The sequence below is a fragment of the Poeciliopsis prolifica genome, unplaced genomic scaffold (assembly GCF_027474105.1).
Source record: "Poeciliopsis prolifica strain line A6 unplaced genomic scaffold, Auburn_PproV2 SCAFFOLD027, whole genome shotgun sequence".
Lineage (NCBI taxonomy): Eukaryota > Metazoa > Chordata > Actinopteri > Cyprinodontiformes > Poeciliidae > Poeciliopsis > Poeciliopsis prolifica.
In genome coordinates, this window is record NW_026562402.1 from 3,660,502 (window position 1) to 3,674,417 (window position 13,916).

A 13,916-nucleotide genomic window follows, 5' to 3' on the forward strand; every position below is an offset into this window, starting at 1 on the left:
AGGTCTTTAATAGACTGTTGGATGTGTTGAGTGGATTAGACAAGGACACACTCTTGCAGGATGACACTTTACTGCTAAATTTTTAACGCCAAAATAATGTTTACAACCTAAATTCATTTTAGTTTTGGCATATATAATTAAACAAATGCACAGTTTAAATCACACAATATGTAAAACAAGTATTTATTTACACCATAAACAGTATCAAGGGTGCTGCTCATAACAAGATACATTTCATAATCTCTGTTACAACTTATCTTATGATTTCTGATTGCCGTTAAGAATTTACTTTAACAGTTATATGGGAAGCGATCCCTTCTACATAAAAGCATCAACATTTAAACAAGAAGTTAACTGTAGTTAAAACTAATTCAGTACGAGAGGCATAAGTTATTTGTCCTTTGTAGTTAACATTTTATCCACATACTTCCCAGACGCTGCAAAATGTTCTCATATTTCATCTTGACTTGTCATGTTTGTTCTGTAAAAGTATTGATAAGATATCACTGAAAAACATTCAGAACATTGTTCATGAGAAAAAAAAAGCAACCCCACAGCATGATGCCGCCACCACCGTAATTTACTGTGGCTACGGTTTTCTCTTTGCGAGGCTCTTTGTTGTTGTTGTTGTTTTTTCTTCGTGAAGCTGTTTAGCAAAATACAACATGGGTGCCACACGCATAGACCAAAGTGAAAGATACATGCCATCAATAAACATATATTAGAACTTTTTATGGTTTCAGTCTCAAACATGTTTTGTTTGTTTATTGTGTTATGATTGCATCGGGTACATCATTTTGAGTTGCCTTGGTGCTGAAATATGCTGAGCAAATAAACCTGCCTTGAATAAAAGTAAATGAAATGCATCTTAGCTTAACTAACCTTCCTAACATGCAAATTTACTTTCAGTGATGTTAAAGTGTGCTGGGTTTTATAATATTCTCCTGCTCAGTGTTTGTGTTGAATTAAACACAAACTCTACAGAAACTCACATAGCTGAAGGTTTGATATTGTTTTAAACACTCTTTGCAAAAGGAGCTGAAAGACACAGCAAAACTTCGGTTTGGCAAATGCATGTAAATTCAAAAATCGTCCACCAGATGTCAGTGGACAATTTGTGAAAGTCATTGAATATCTTGAACAGTATAGAGGCAAAACTACCATGTTTATATTTTTTGAACAGTCAGACATATATTATATTTGGTTTCACTCACTCACTCACTCAATCAATCAATCAATCAATCAATCAATCAATCAATCAATCAATCAATCAATCAAATTTTATTTGTATAGCACATTTCAGCAGCAAGGCATTTCAAAATGCTTTACTTCATAAACACAAAAACACAAAGTCATGCAACAGAATAAACAATACATTGTTCCATATTAGGTTTCAAATACAATTCTAAGCAGATCCGTTTTTAGTTGAGATTTAAAGGAAGTCAGGGTTTCTACTGTTTTACAGTTTTCTGGACGTTTTGTTCCAAATTTTTGGTGCATAGATGCTGAAAGCTGCTTCTCTTCTCTTGGTTCTGGTTCTGGGGATGCAGAGCAGACCAGAACCAGAAGACCTGAGAGTCTGGAAGGTTGATACAACAACAGCAGATCTTTGATGTATTGTGGTACTAAACCATTCAGTGATTTGTAAACTAACAACAGTATTTTAAAATCTATTCTTTGAGCTACAGGGAGCCGGTGGAGGGACTTTCATTAACCTTTTAAAATGTGTGAATTAAGGTTTGTCAAACATATTTTTTTTCCATGCAAATTTCAAAATCAAGCATCAGAACCCAATCCATGGGCTGTACATTATGCTGGGCAACATTAGTCAGTATGTAAAATGACATTAGTCAGTTAGTGTCTATTTTATAATTTGTCATAAACTAATTTTAATAAGGCCTTATCCAAACCGGCCCCTCAAATGTAAAGGTTCACCACACTTACAGCTGAAGGTTCACCACACTTACAGCTGAAGGGTGGGTTTAGTTAAGAACTTGTTAAATTAGTTTCTGACAAATTATATAATAGAGCCTAATGTTATGCAGCATAATGTGCAGCTCATATAATAGATACTGGTGTTTGTTTTAAATGTTTGTTGTAAAAATGTTTCCTGTTCTCAGTAAGAAATGAATGTGCACAATAGAACTGATGAACATCGTTCATACGATGACATGACCTGTTCCTGTCCTAATTAGATAATTATTGAAACATTATGTTGTCAGTTCAGATATATTTTGTCGTTCTCTGTGTATATGTGTCTTCAGTAGACTTGGTCCTAGCACTGATCTACCGGTGAGAGCTAAAGCCAACTGCTGTATCACAATACCTCATGCTGATCCTGTCACTAATGACAAGTATGCTCACCCCCTACAGACCCTTTAAAAATATGTTTTTACCAGCTTAACAGCAGGTCAACGTCATATAAAAACCTTTGTTTTAAAAGTGTGATGTCCTTGAAGCTTGTTTATGTGCACAGAAGAGTCTATACATTTAAAGTACATAGATATATGAATCAGACAGAAACACAACTCTGTTCTATGAGTCTTTATTTTTTTTTTTTTTTTATAGAGAACATTTAAAATGGTTCATACCCTCACAATAACTGACGTCAATTCTCTGCTTTATAACACTGACACAGAAACAGGGAACATGTTTACAAGTACACAAACACACATCCACAAACTTGGCCAATCTACAGTGTTATAACCTCCCCCCCTCCCCACTACACACCACACACCCCCTCCCCCCCCCAAAAAAAAAGAAAAATTGTGAAACAAAAACATGAATCCCTAAGAACACACAGCCAAGGCCTGTCCCACTTTACAAAATGGTGAAGTAGCAAAGGAACAACCACGTCTACAAAAGTAACTAAAATGATCACACATTCTATAGTAATGGAAGTGCTTGTACTTCTGGAAGTTTTGTACTATTTTTTTTTTTAAAGGATTTCAACATCAGTGTCTAGAAAATCACCAGTAAAAATAGCTCATCTCTGTAAAAATGTGCTAGCAGGACAACCCTTGGCTGTGGAGTTTTCGCTGTTTTGTTTTTTTTTTTTGTCACAAACTATTCTTCATTTTCAGAATTGTTATGAATTTTGAAACCATTTTCAACTTCGATACAACAACACATAACACTGTTTTTTTTTTTGTTTGTTTGTTTTTTTTGTCTGGATACAAATATGTACAGAAACTTTTTCCACTTATTGTCAAAATAATGCCCTGCACTCTGATGCATTATCTAGAGATGACTGCCGAGCTTCAGATCCCTTCACAGAAACTGTCCGTGCAGTTTTTTTGGTACCTGAATCGACAGAATGAGATCACAGTTTCTTCAGAGAGACAAAAGCTTTGAGTTTTCCCCTGGTCCTCAGAGTGCTCTCTGTCTGTCTGCAGCGCGACAGAAGAAGACACGCTTTATTCCACAGAGTAAAACCGTTAACCCATCCCCACCCATTTCTCCCTGAAAGTCAGACATCTGGATCAGGACCGAGGATTTTCAGCAGTAATTGAACGGGTGTAAACATACCATATGTTGACATGAGTGGAGGGAGAAAGGCACACATGATAAGACCACACATATCTGAGAACTACGGCTGGGGAGGTGACTTTTGGTTTTGTTATATTTTGGACAGCCTGATGAAAAAGTGCCACTCAGTTGTTGTTTTTTTTTTCTCTCTCTCTCTCTTACTCTCTCTGTCTCTCCTTATATATCTCCCCTTCACACTCACATTTGGATTTTGGTGTTGACTGAATTCCCTGAAAAGTGTCGTCACATCAAATAAAATTGAGAGAGGGGGGAAGGTGGGGGGAAAAACTGAGCCCCATCTTGTTAAATGCTCTTTTTCGGTTCAGAACAAAAAAACTGACTCCATCACTCGGTACTTCTATGTAAATAGGAAAACATACAGTGCGTGGGTGCAGGACCGACCGTGGGCTGAGTTCGCTTTCTTAGCTGACTTTTTCTCTTTTTTTGAATTATTTTTTTTTTAAACGCTCTGCTTTCATGGCCTCAGTGTTCTTCATTTACATACCTCAGTAGACAATTTCATCAAGCAGTTTAAAAGGGGTCATGCCATATCAAATAGGTTAGGAGAATATTCACAGTCTTAACACTCTCGGGGTAGAAATCTTGTGCATTTCAAGAGAAAAAATACGCTACTTTGTTAACCAAATGCATCCAAGGAGTCTTTCTTGAGGAAAGACGCAAAGAAGACCCGGGAGGGGGTAAAGAGGGGCTGGAGCGACCGGGGGGTGGGAGCGGGAGTTGGGAGGAGGGCTAAAAAGTCAGGAAATGCTTTAACATTCTCTTGAGTGACGTCCACATATTTATGCAACAAACGCCTCCTCCGACAACAAAAGGGGAGGTTGTGCAGCCCGGCAAAATCAATTTTCCACTCCCACGCGCTCGTCTCATTCCACACGAGGCCTTGATCCAGCCGCTGCTATCGCCTCTAGCCTCAGCTGACTGCCTGACCTGTGGCTATGCTCCGCTCTGCCGCAGGTCACCTCAGAACCAAGCAACTCCTTCCCGTCAATCTCTCTTTTGGTTTCCCAGAATTTGACAAAAGAACATCCTTTAATTTCATGAAACTCGGGGGTGCGGCGATGGCACAGGGGTTGAACGCACGACCCATATTCAGAGACCTTTAGTTCTTACGGCCGTTGCAGATTCGAGTCTCGGCGTGTTGCCGCATGTCTTCTCTCCCAACGCGCTTTTCTTGTCTGACCACTGTTAAACAAAGGCCGCGAGAACATAAGAAGTAATAATAATCATTTCATGAAACTCTTAAGAGAAAACACAGGAAATTTCCTGATCTCAGATCTGTCCGACTTCAACTGCTGGCATCCTCGACGAGTTATTCAGAAAGTGCACATTCTACGCTGGCTAAGAGCACATTTACAACATGCCTTGGACATCAGGGTTACACATGGGAATAGTTTCACCCCAAAGGCAGGTCACACTAGCGTCTCCTACTGGTTTGTTTCAACATGAAAGAGCTCGGAGCGAGCAGGCCTTTACCATGAACAACACACAAGAAGAAGAAGAATACTCAGAAACTGCACAACGTCGCTGAACACAATGTGCAGAACATTATTTAGAGGCATCGTCTTTTTTTCACTGTACATGAACTCACACTGACACGTAGGATTCGGGTTCAGCCGTAAACATGCAGCTGATGTTTAGCACACCTTCAGGCCAAAGACAAGACAGGTGGACGAAAAGAAGGAGAAAAGAACAAAACGGGATGGGGAGGGAAAGAGGGAACGGAAACCGACGGGATCCAAAAGTACTGTTCCACAACCACCAATGACTTCAGCTTGACTGAATGTTTAAAGCCACAGTTGAGCAGGTCTAAGTGATATTAAAGAAGGAGCAACCGCCTCCTCACAATGACGCACCCTTAACGTCTTGCCTGAACAGCTTCTGATAATACAAGAGAAGAAGAAGTCAACAATTACACTGGAAAAATATATGTATGTTTATATTCATATATATAGCATCTTTAAAATCTATTTGTACAGAATGTATATATAGTGTACTTATGGCCATCTTGGCAGAGAAATAAAGGCATTTTGAAACAATCCGCGTTCTCTCTCGATGCCGTGGTCGTCCCGGGCAACCAGACATTCTTACATTGCAGAGATGCAGAGAATCAGGAAAAAAGTAAGCTCTCCTTTCTTTTTTTAAATGTTTTTTTTTGCTCTTTTTCTTTTCTTTTTAATCAGTGGCACTTTGTGCATCGAAAAAAAAAAATTAAAATCTAGAGTAAGGCTACAAGGGTGTGTATGTTTGAAGTTAGTCAAAGATAGAAAGGACCTTATTGTATCCTCCAGGGTTTGGATATGTCGCAGTGTATTTTGGGAATCATCATGCATCCAGGCTGAAACACGGCCGGAAAAGCGCTCTGTGTGGAATATTGTTACGGACGATCAGAGAATAATTCGCCAAGCAGCCTCGGTGCATCGTAGAGGTTCTGGGTGAGCCAGTGCTGGCCGCTACAAAGAGCTTGGGAGAGGTACAAAAGACTTTTTTTTTTCTTTTTAAACATTTTTTTTTTCTCTTCACAGAAAGCAAATTAAAACACAGAAACGTGACAGTAACAGAGAAGTGAGTGCTTCTGTTGGGTTTACAATCAGCTGCTGGTTTGTCTAAGTACACGCCTAAGCAATCAAACAGTACTGGTATTAATGTCGTTTCTTTATTTAAGTATTAGCAGTGGATTTTTTTTTTAAATCGTTTTTTTAACTACTCAGACTCAACCGTCACAACACGCACATAAATAAGGAACAAAATAAATACACATCAGTCGACTTTCTCATTAAATAAATAATAAATACGTCATTTTTCTTTTTCTTCTTTCCCTCTCGGCCTTGGGGGGGTTTTGTGGCAGTAACAGAAAAAAGCACAAACAAAACGGAGGAAAACAAGAAAAAAAAGACAAAAACAAAAAACTTAATTTCTTGTAAAATTATCAAAAGAATTTCAATTCCTTATAAAACATCTGCACGTAAAAAAAAAGCAAACAAAACAAAACAAAAGAAATAAAACGCCTCGTCTGTCCTTATAGATTCTTAAGACATCTGCAGATTGGTTATCAGTGAAGTTGCATTTTTTTTTGTTTGTTTTACAAAACAAAGTTATTAATAAATAGATTGCTTTAAATAAATAAACCTCAATAACATAAAGGGCAATAAGTTACAATTTAAAAGTTCACAAGTTTAAATAATTCATATATAACAATAATTATCGTACCACAAAACTATTCATTGAAATGAAGTGCAATTCCTATGTTGATAAATACTATTGATATGACTAACCAAAGCTGAGATGTGCGCACACTACTTCTATCATCATTCCAGTAAAAAAGACAAGGAGGGTTTGGTCTGCTGAGTATCCAGACTGCTCTGAGATCTGCCTCACCGCTGCAGACACACACATTCAGGTGAGCGTGTGTCTCATTTCGCTGGGATGTGTGTGTGAAGCGTGTGTGTGTGTGAGTGGATGTGGCTCACACAGCTGGTGAGCGTTTCTGTGTCTCCTCCGTCCCCCAGCCAATGCTACAGGACAGCGGCGAAAGTCACGTCGTCCGGAAGCAGATCCCGCCTCCTCGCTCCGGTGCAGACTCAGCAGGTAAACGTACAGCACGTCAAAGCCCCTCAGATCTAGTTCCTACAAACATTATTCCTGCTTTTCCAAACACTCTGACTTGAATGTTTCCTCTGAATCTCAGAAGCAGCATGGTGTGGATTTTGGTCGCTTTTTCTTCAACAGAGGTGCTCCCTGGGTTGATTTTATTTGAAAATTTGCCGTTTATTTAAGTAACCTGAATTCCCTTTTTGCTTTTGAATCATATCTGAATATATCGTTGAGCATTTCAGCATCTTCCCAACTCTCCCCGCCTCCCATCCCCCCTGCATCCAGCTCTCCAGCTTCAGCAGCCGTTTCAGATTCCCTCCTGTGCCGTGCGCCGAGCCTCACACTTTGATGCCCTTCACAGCCTTGTTGATACTTTCCAGTAAGGCCTTGTTTTCCGGGCTCTGGAAGCACTCCTTGTTGGTGTACATGTCGGTCAGGGTGCTGACGTAGTTGTCAAAGTTCTGCTCGGTGATTGGCTCCTGCTGCCGTGCAAGATAGATTGAGATAAGTGAGATAAACAAGTGAGATAAGTGGAACGGTTCTATTCAAAATAGACATATTTTGATAGTGTTGCAATGGAAACACCTTTTTCACACCACATGAGCCATCTGATGTTACTGCTGGATGTTACTACTGGTGAAAACGCTGAAGAAGACAACAGGAAGTAGTAGGAGGATGATGGTATGTTTTTTTTTTTTTTCAGACAACATGCAGCTGGCTCTGCCAGATCTCTAGTGGCATCACAGAGTTCATCAAAACATTTGTGTCATTCCAACTTGTTGAATCCATAGCACTTCTGTAAAATCGCCGAGTATGATTTCCCCAAAATGCCACACGCATAGCTGCTCTCAAGTTGGCGGGGCTTTTTGCTTCAATGCCTGAATAAAACACAGACCTCTCTGGTGACGGTTGATAGATGATGAGCTGTTAATAGAACTGCTCACACTCATGATTTTCAATGACTTATCCATGAGTCATTGAAAGCTGTCCAATGCTACAGGACATTGGACAGCTTAAAATCACAAATTATATTATTTGTGATTTTAATATAATTTCTTATTTAATGGTAAACCCAGCAATCGCAAAGTTGTGTTTCTTTGGCATTAGCAGAATCTAGACAGAGATTTGTGCACATGTGTAATGGAAACACAGCCTGTGACGTGGGAAGCCTCACCATGTGCGGCAGGCGGATGTTAGCCAGGCTGCGGATGAGGGCCCGGCTCAGACCGGACAGCTCCATGAAGAGGGCCTCGTTCTGCTCTTCGATCATCTTGTTCTCGTGCTCAATGCTTTTTAGGTTTTTTTCCATGGAAGAGATCTGCAACACAAAGTGACATTTTCAAATGACAAAACCTTTCACTTAAGAAAGTTGTTTTTATCGGAGACCCTGTTCACATTGGAGTAATGTCCATACAGTCAGATCCAGTCTGAGCCACAGCAAGCGTAAATATATGGAGAGAAAATTGCCGTGTACAGCTGTGCACACGTCAATACTTGATTTGTAAACTGAGGGGGTTTTCACACCTGGTAGTCTGGTAGACTCGGTTCGATTGGAGACCGAAATTACATTTGTTCCATTTTCAGCTGCTGTAGTTCACTTTCACACAGCTCTATGTCAAACCAAACCCTATGAAAAACATGTACTCCCCTTCCTCTTTGGTTTACTTGTAAGTTAGTTTTGTCTTATTTCAAGTGGACGAAGATATTTGCATGAGAAACTCGGCCAAAAATATTTGGTAATATTTTGTGTCGTTGCAGTGTCTGATTGTTTTTGTCAACCCGAAGTTCCTCTGAAATAAATAATAGCCTTTCATCAGAAACAGTTTTGAATTGTCTTGTTACTGTGCATTGAGTTGCAGTGCTCAGATTTGCTGCTTTTCTTTCAATTTAAATATACTGATGGCTCTATTTCAACATGTATATAAGATTACCTACAAATGATGTTATGCATTATATATACCAGAAACCACCTGCGTTACAGTGACTCCCACCTGAGTTTGCAGGTTGACCATGTCAGCCTCCATTTCGTTGTTAGACTCGTTGAGGTCGTTTATCTCTCTGTTCAGCTGCTTGATCTCCTCATCGTTGTCCAGAACTAAGACAGAAGCGCAAACATGTCAGAGAAAGAGGAAAACCTGAATATAAGCAACCTTCTCCCCTCAATTCACTCAACTACAAACGTAGATATCGTACACCATGTAATGTATTGTTCTGTGGTTTTCTCAGTAATTCCTCCTTTGTAACATAAAGCCATTAGGGTGTTAAGTCCAAACATCATACCGTCAGTGGCTCTGAACTTGGTGCTCATATATTCCTCAGAGGGGAACTTGGCCTTCTTCTTGGCATACAAGGCTCTGGGACATCCTGAGAGGCTGGGGAGAGAGAGAGGGGGGATGGGGGGGCCGTTAGCTGACCTATCAAGTAACGAGTAATAAAGACATCTGTCTGCTTTCTAGACTCGGTTTAAAACTTTGCTTTTTCATAAAGCTTATAGTTAGACTGGATAGGTTATCCTGAGTTATCTCTACAGTTATGCTTATGCAGGTTTAGGCTACTGGAGGACAAACCAACCACTTTTTCTGTCTGCTCTCTCTTTTCAGATGGCTGGTTGTACTGAGTCAAGTTCTGCTGCATGTTTCTTCCAGGTATCTGGGATTGTTGTAAAGTCAACGACACTGGAAGCAGTCCGCTAATTTAACATTTTCAAATCAGGCCTCTGTCCCTTTAAAAACTCCTGCTCTTTCTGAAACTCTGCCTTTATGAAGTCCTCACAACATGGCTCCTCTATTACCTCTTTAACAATGTTTTTACCAGCATTGCACTGAGAAGCAGCTCCTATAAAGAATTCAGCAGATTAGCAGTTTCACCAGGTCTTTGCTAATTGCTGCTGGCTAGTCTGAAGGAGCTGAGTGGGGGAGTCATGGATTTCTTAAGCATGCATGAAAGAATCAAAGCAACACTCGAAATTTGTTTTTTGATTACATAACACTGCCCCTTTAAGAGAGTCCAGCTAGAGAAACAAAGCTAAGCTCCAGTCGTACCATGAAACAGCTCGGCTCGTCTGTGTGCACCTCACCTGCGATGTGTGAGGAAGCTGCCGTTGGCATGTCCGGAGCCGTCACAGCCGGGGGTTGGGCAGGTGGGACCCTCTGTCTTGAAAGCCTTCCAGTTGAAGGGCATCCCGTTCAGCAGGCCCTCCTTCTGCCTGCGGGCGGCCAGCGGGCAGCCGTAGGCGCTGCGGTGCGTGGCGTACTTGCCGCTGATGTGGCCCAGGCTGTCGCAGCCCGGCACGGGGCATCTGCTGGGAGTGACGGAAAGACGTCGGACAGAGAGAGATGGAGAGAGAAGAAGAAGTGTTTAGGAGATTAGTACTCAAAAATACTCCAAAAAAAGTTATTTTGGAGATTATTTAACAGATATGCACTTTCAATTTTTTAGGTAATGTTTTTTTTATGTATTCTTGCTGTTGTATTATTACTAGTACATGTTATCAGGTTTAATGTTTTATGTGGAACTGCAACATGTATCCTCCATGCACTGTGCTCTACATCACTCTAAGAATAAGAGTCAGTGTTTGCAGCTGGAGAGCTTCATCAGTGAGGGCGACTACAGTTTGGTTCAACTAAAGGCCAAGGTCAGCACCTCCACATAAGACTCACAGTGACTGTCCTCTCTGTGCTTCTCTGTCTCTCTGTCCTTTATTGCATTTTACTCTTTACCGTCAGTCATGCTAAAAGCAGACGTTATGGCTTTCTGAGCGGTACGAACTTTAAAAGCTCCGAGTCCTCCTGGTTGTCCTTGGTAGGAGTTTTAATTCCACTTTTCTTGGCACGCGGGCACCCAGAGAGACTGAAAACAGAAAGTATGGAGTTGATAACAGAGGGTTGAAAACGTTACGGTAAGGTGACTGTTGCATAAAGGGACAAAACATGAGAAGGAAGGATATTCTTTAAAAAAAAAAAATAGAGGTCCAACCAAACGAAAAAGAAAGTCAAATCAAAAACGCCTGAAAGGTGAGGAAATGTGGATGTGGTTCCTGTCTAACTCTACCATGAGCTGTCACTAGGCCTCTCTGACTGACTGACTGACTGATTGACTGACTGGTTGTGTGTTTTGTTGAAGGAGGTCTTTGCTCGGTGTGCTGGTTACCTTCGGTGAGAGGCGTAGTTTCCTGTGATGTGACCCGAACCGTCGCATCCTGGCGTGGGGCATCTGGGGACGGGAAGAGTTTCATATTTAGAAAGGAACAAAAACAGAACAAAAGAGACAAGATGGCTTGTTACTGCGCCCTGCAAATGTGTTTCGGGTTTTTATCGCTTCGCAGTCACTCATTCTGAAGTCATTTATTGAGATTTTGTGATAGACAAGCGCAAAGTGGAAGACAAAGAATCCATATGTTGAAAAAAAGGCAGCAGGAACCGTCGTTTGGGTTGTGTTTCTACCACACTGGCTCATTTAGAGACTCACACTTTTTGTCCACTTTTCTTTGGACGAGACTCAAATTCAGTCAGATCGAATGGAAAGCCTTTGTGAATAGCGAAGCAGTAACAAGTCTTGCTACCAATTCTCTAATAGATTTTGTCACAAACTTTGACTAGGCTGTTTGAAGACACGAAAATGCTCCGTCAAACTCATGCTCATCTCGGCCCATGTCAAGCTTGTGAATGACCTCAAAGGGCAGAACGTGTTGATAAAAGTACCTGTCAGCAAACTGTTAAAAAATATTGATAATTCGATATATCTTCATTCAATTAGCACTTCTTAATGAAATCACTTTGAAGTGCTTTTAACATTGATGCACATGCAGACATGACCCGGTGGGCGGGGCCGACAGTCAAACTTCTCTCACAGCAGAGCAGTGGTGGTTGATTTTTAGACCTTTGCCGAGGTAGAATAAGATCTGCTTCATATGTAAGTATATGTAAAATAATTCAGGCATTTTTGACGCTGCTTCTTTATTTTTTATTTTTGGTACTTATTCACATGAGCTGAGTGATGTCAAAGCGTGCAGAGACCAATCTGCAGAAGGAAACACAATGACAGACGCAGCAGCAGCAGAGACAGCGGTTGAGCTAACATCAGCAGAGTGCAGCGCTGCAGCGCCGGACGGTGTCAGCAGCGGTGCGCCGAAACGACAGTGAAAAACGAAGGTGAAGAGCAGACATACTTGAGTTCAGGAGTGTGGGCCGCCATGAGGGACCGAAGGCTCTTATCAGCGAGAGGACACCCAGACAGACTGAGAGAAGAGAGGAGAAAGAGCGAAGGAGAGGACGAGGGAAGCGAAAGGGGAGAAAGACGTGAGTGAAGGGAAATCCAGAAGGCAAGGCTTACCAAGGTCATTTAGGAGTAAGAGGGCAGACAGAGAGGAGTAAATCACTGATAAGTATTAAAATCATTGACAGTCTTTGCTTTAGGGCTCACTCTGGCAGGTCTAACAGAGCAGGAGCTACACTCGGGCTTCAGACTGAACATACCTGCGGTGGGATGCGTAGTTCCCTGTTATGTGGCCGCTGCCATCGCAGCCGGGTGTGGGGCACCTGCAGAGAGAAGGACAGAAGTGCAAGGAGGAGAAAAGGGAGGCCGAGAGTTAGAACAGACGAGCACAAGAAGAAGAAGAGAGCAGAGGTTCCTGGAGGAGACAAAGAAGCTGCCCTTAATGCATGTAAATCTCACAGTTTTTATGAAGTAGTTCCCAAAATAATTTAGAGAAATGACTTCTATTATTGGATCTAGAAAAAAAATAATTTGTGGAGCACTGATACGTCAACCGGCCGATAAATCAGCCCCGATTTCCTTGGCAATCGGCTGATACTTGCATGCGAAATCGATCTGACCATCCAATATTATCCACCTCTCTGATCTACATCCACAAACGTATGAAAATCAGCCACTGTCCCCTTTTGCTCTGCCATGAGAGAGGACTGAGCGACCGCTAAGACGGCCCACTGGAGTTGCCAACTTAGCAACCTTGTTGCTATGCTTTTCAGACCAAACAAAATCGACATCAGCCAAAATCATAATAAAGCACAATCATTGATCTGCCAGAAAACTTCAATTGGTACATCTCTGATTAAAATAATAAAACATTTAATCATGTATATAAGTTTGAAATGTAATGTGCATTAATGCTGCATTTCTATTGAATGGTGGAAATTGCCTTTATATATTAATTGAGGATTTTGCTCAGTTGCTCTGAGTCATCATAACTAGCATAGCCTCGTGCTAATGCTTTAGCCAGACTTGCTAGCAAGCTGAGCTTCTTTCTCTCTGCAGCGACCAATGAAAGGCACATGCTGCTTATGAGGTCAGACATCTTATTACAATTTGAGTTTTATTCCTTATTTGTAAAATAAATTTTCTGACTCTTTTCAACAGGGAGAAAAAAAACTTATCTTCATGAAATAAACAGTGAAGGTGTTTGTTTGGCATGATTCTCCTGCCGTACGGCGCTGAGCAGAGGTGTCTGCTTTGACAGAGGAGATCCTCTGCATCCATAAAAGTGTTTTGTGCTTATTACTGGCAGCAGCTGTGAATCAGTTGTGGCAATTTAGTGCCAATCGATCTGAGCTTGAAGGTTCTAAATGTATGCGATTATGGATCGAGAGATAATACATTTTTGCTGTTATCCTATTTCTCATGAGCCTCCAATTTTGTGAGAGCACGGCCAGATTTTCAACTATTCCGACTCACAAATGTAGAGTAAAAGTTTTGGGGATTAAATCGAGAAAATGATGCTAAACGCAGATGTGATAAGTTGAAACAGCATGAAGCCCCCG

General features: G+C 41.1%; 1 protein-coding gene across 3 annotated transcripts in view; it reads right to left on the reverse strand.

Moving 5' to 3' along the window:
• Nucleotides 1-3,010: 3,010 nt before the first annotated feature.
• The window catches only part of myt1b (myelin transcription factor 1b), a 132,871-nt gene continuing 121,965 nt past the window's right edge, over nt 3,011-13,916 (reverse strand). For all 3 annotated transcript variants that reach the window (XM_055048294.1, XM_055048295.1, XM_055048296.1), the window contains 9 exons: nt 12,615-12,677; nt 12,308-12,376; nt 11,290-11,352; nt 10,909-10,989; nt 10,217-10,441; nt 9,421-9,512; nt 9,132-9,235; nt 8,315-8,458; nt 3,011-7,622 (listed from right to left, as the gene is read on the reverse strand). In XM_055048294.1, the coding sequence (XP_054904269.1) occupies nt 7,479-7,622; nt 8,315-8,458; nt 9,132-9,235; nt 9,421-9,512; nt 10,217-10,441; nt 10,909-10,989; nt 11,290-11,352; nt 12,308-12,376; nt 12,615-12,677 (985 nt within the window). In that variant the 3' untranslated portion in view covers nt 3,011-7,478. The remainder of the gene's footprint in view (nt 7,623-8,314; nt 8,459-9,131; nt 9,236-9,420; nt 9,513-10,216; nt 10,442-10,908; nt 10,990-11,289; nt 11,353-12,307; nt 12,377-12,614; nt 12,678-13,916) is intronic.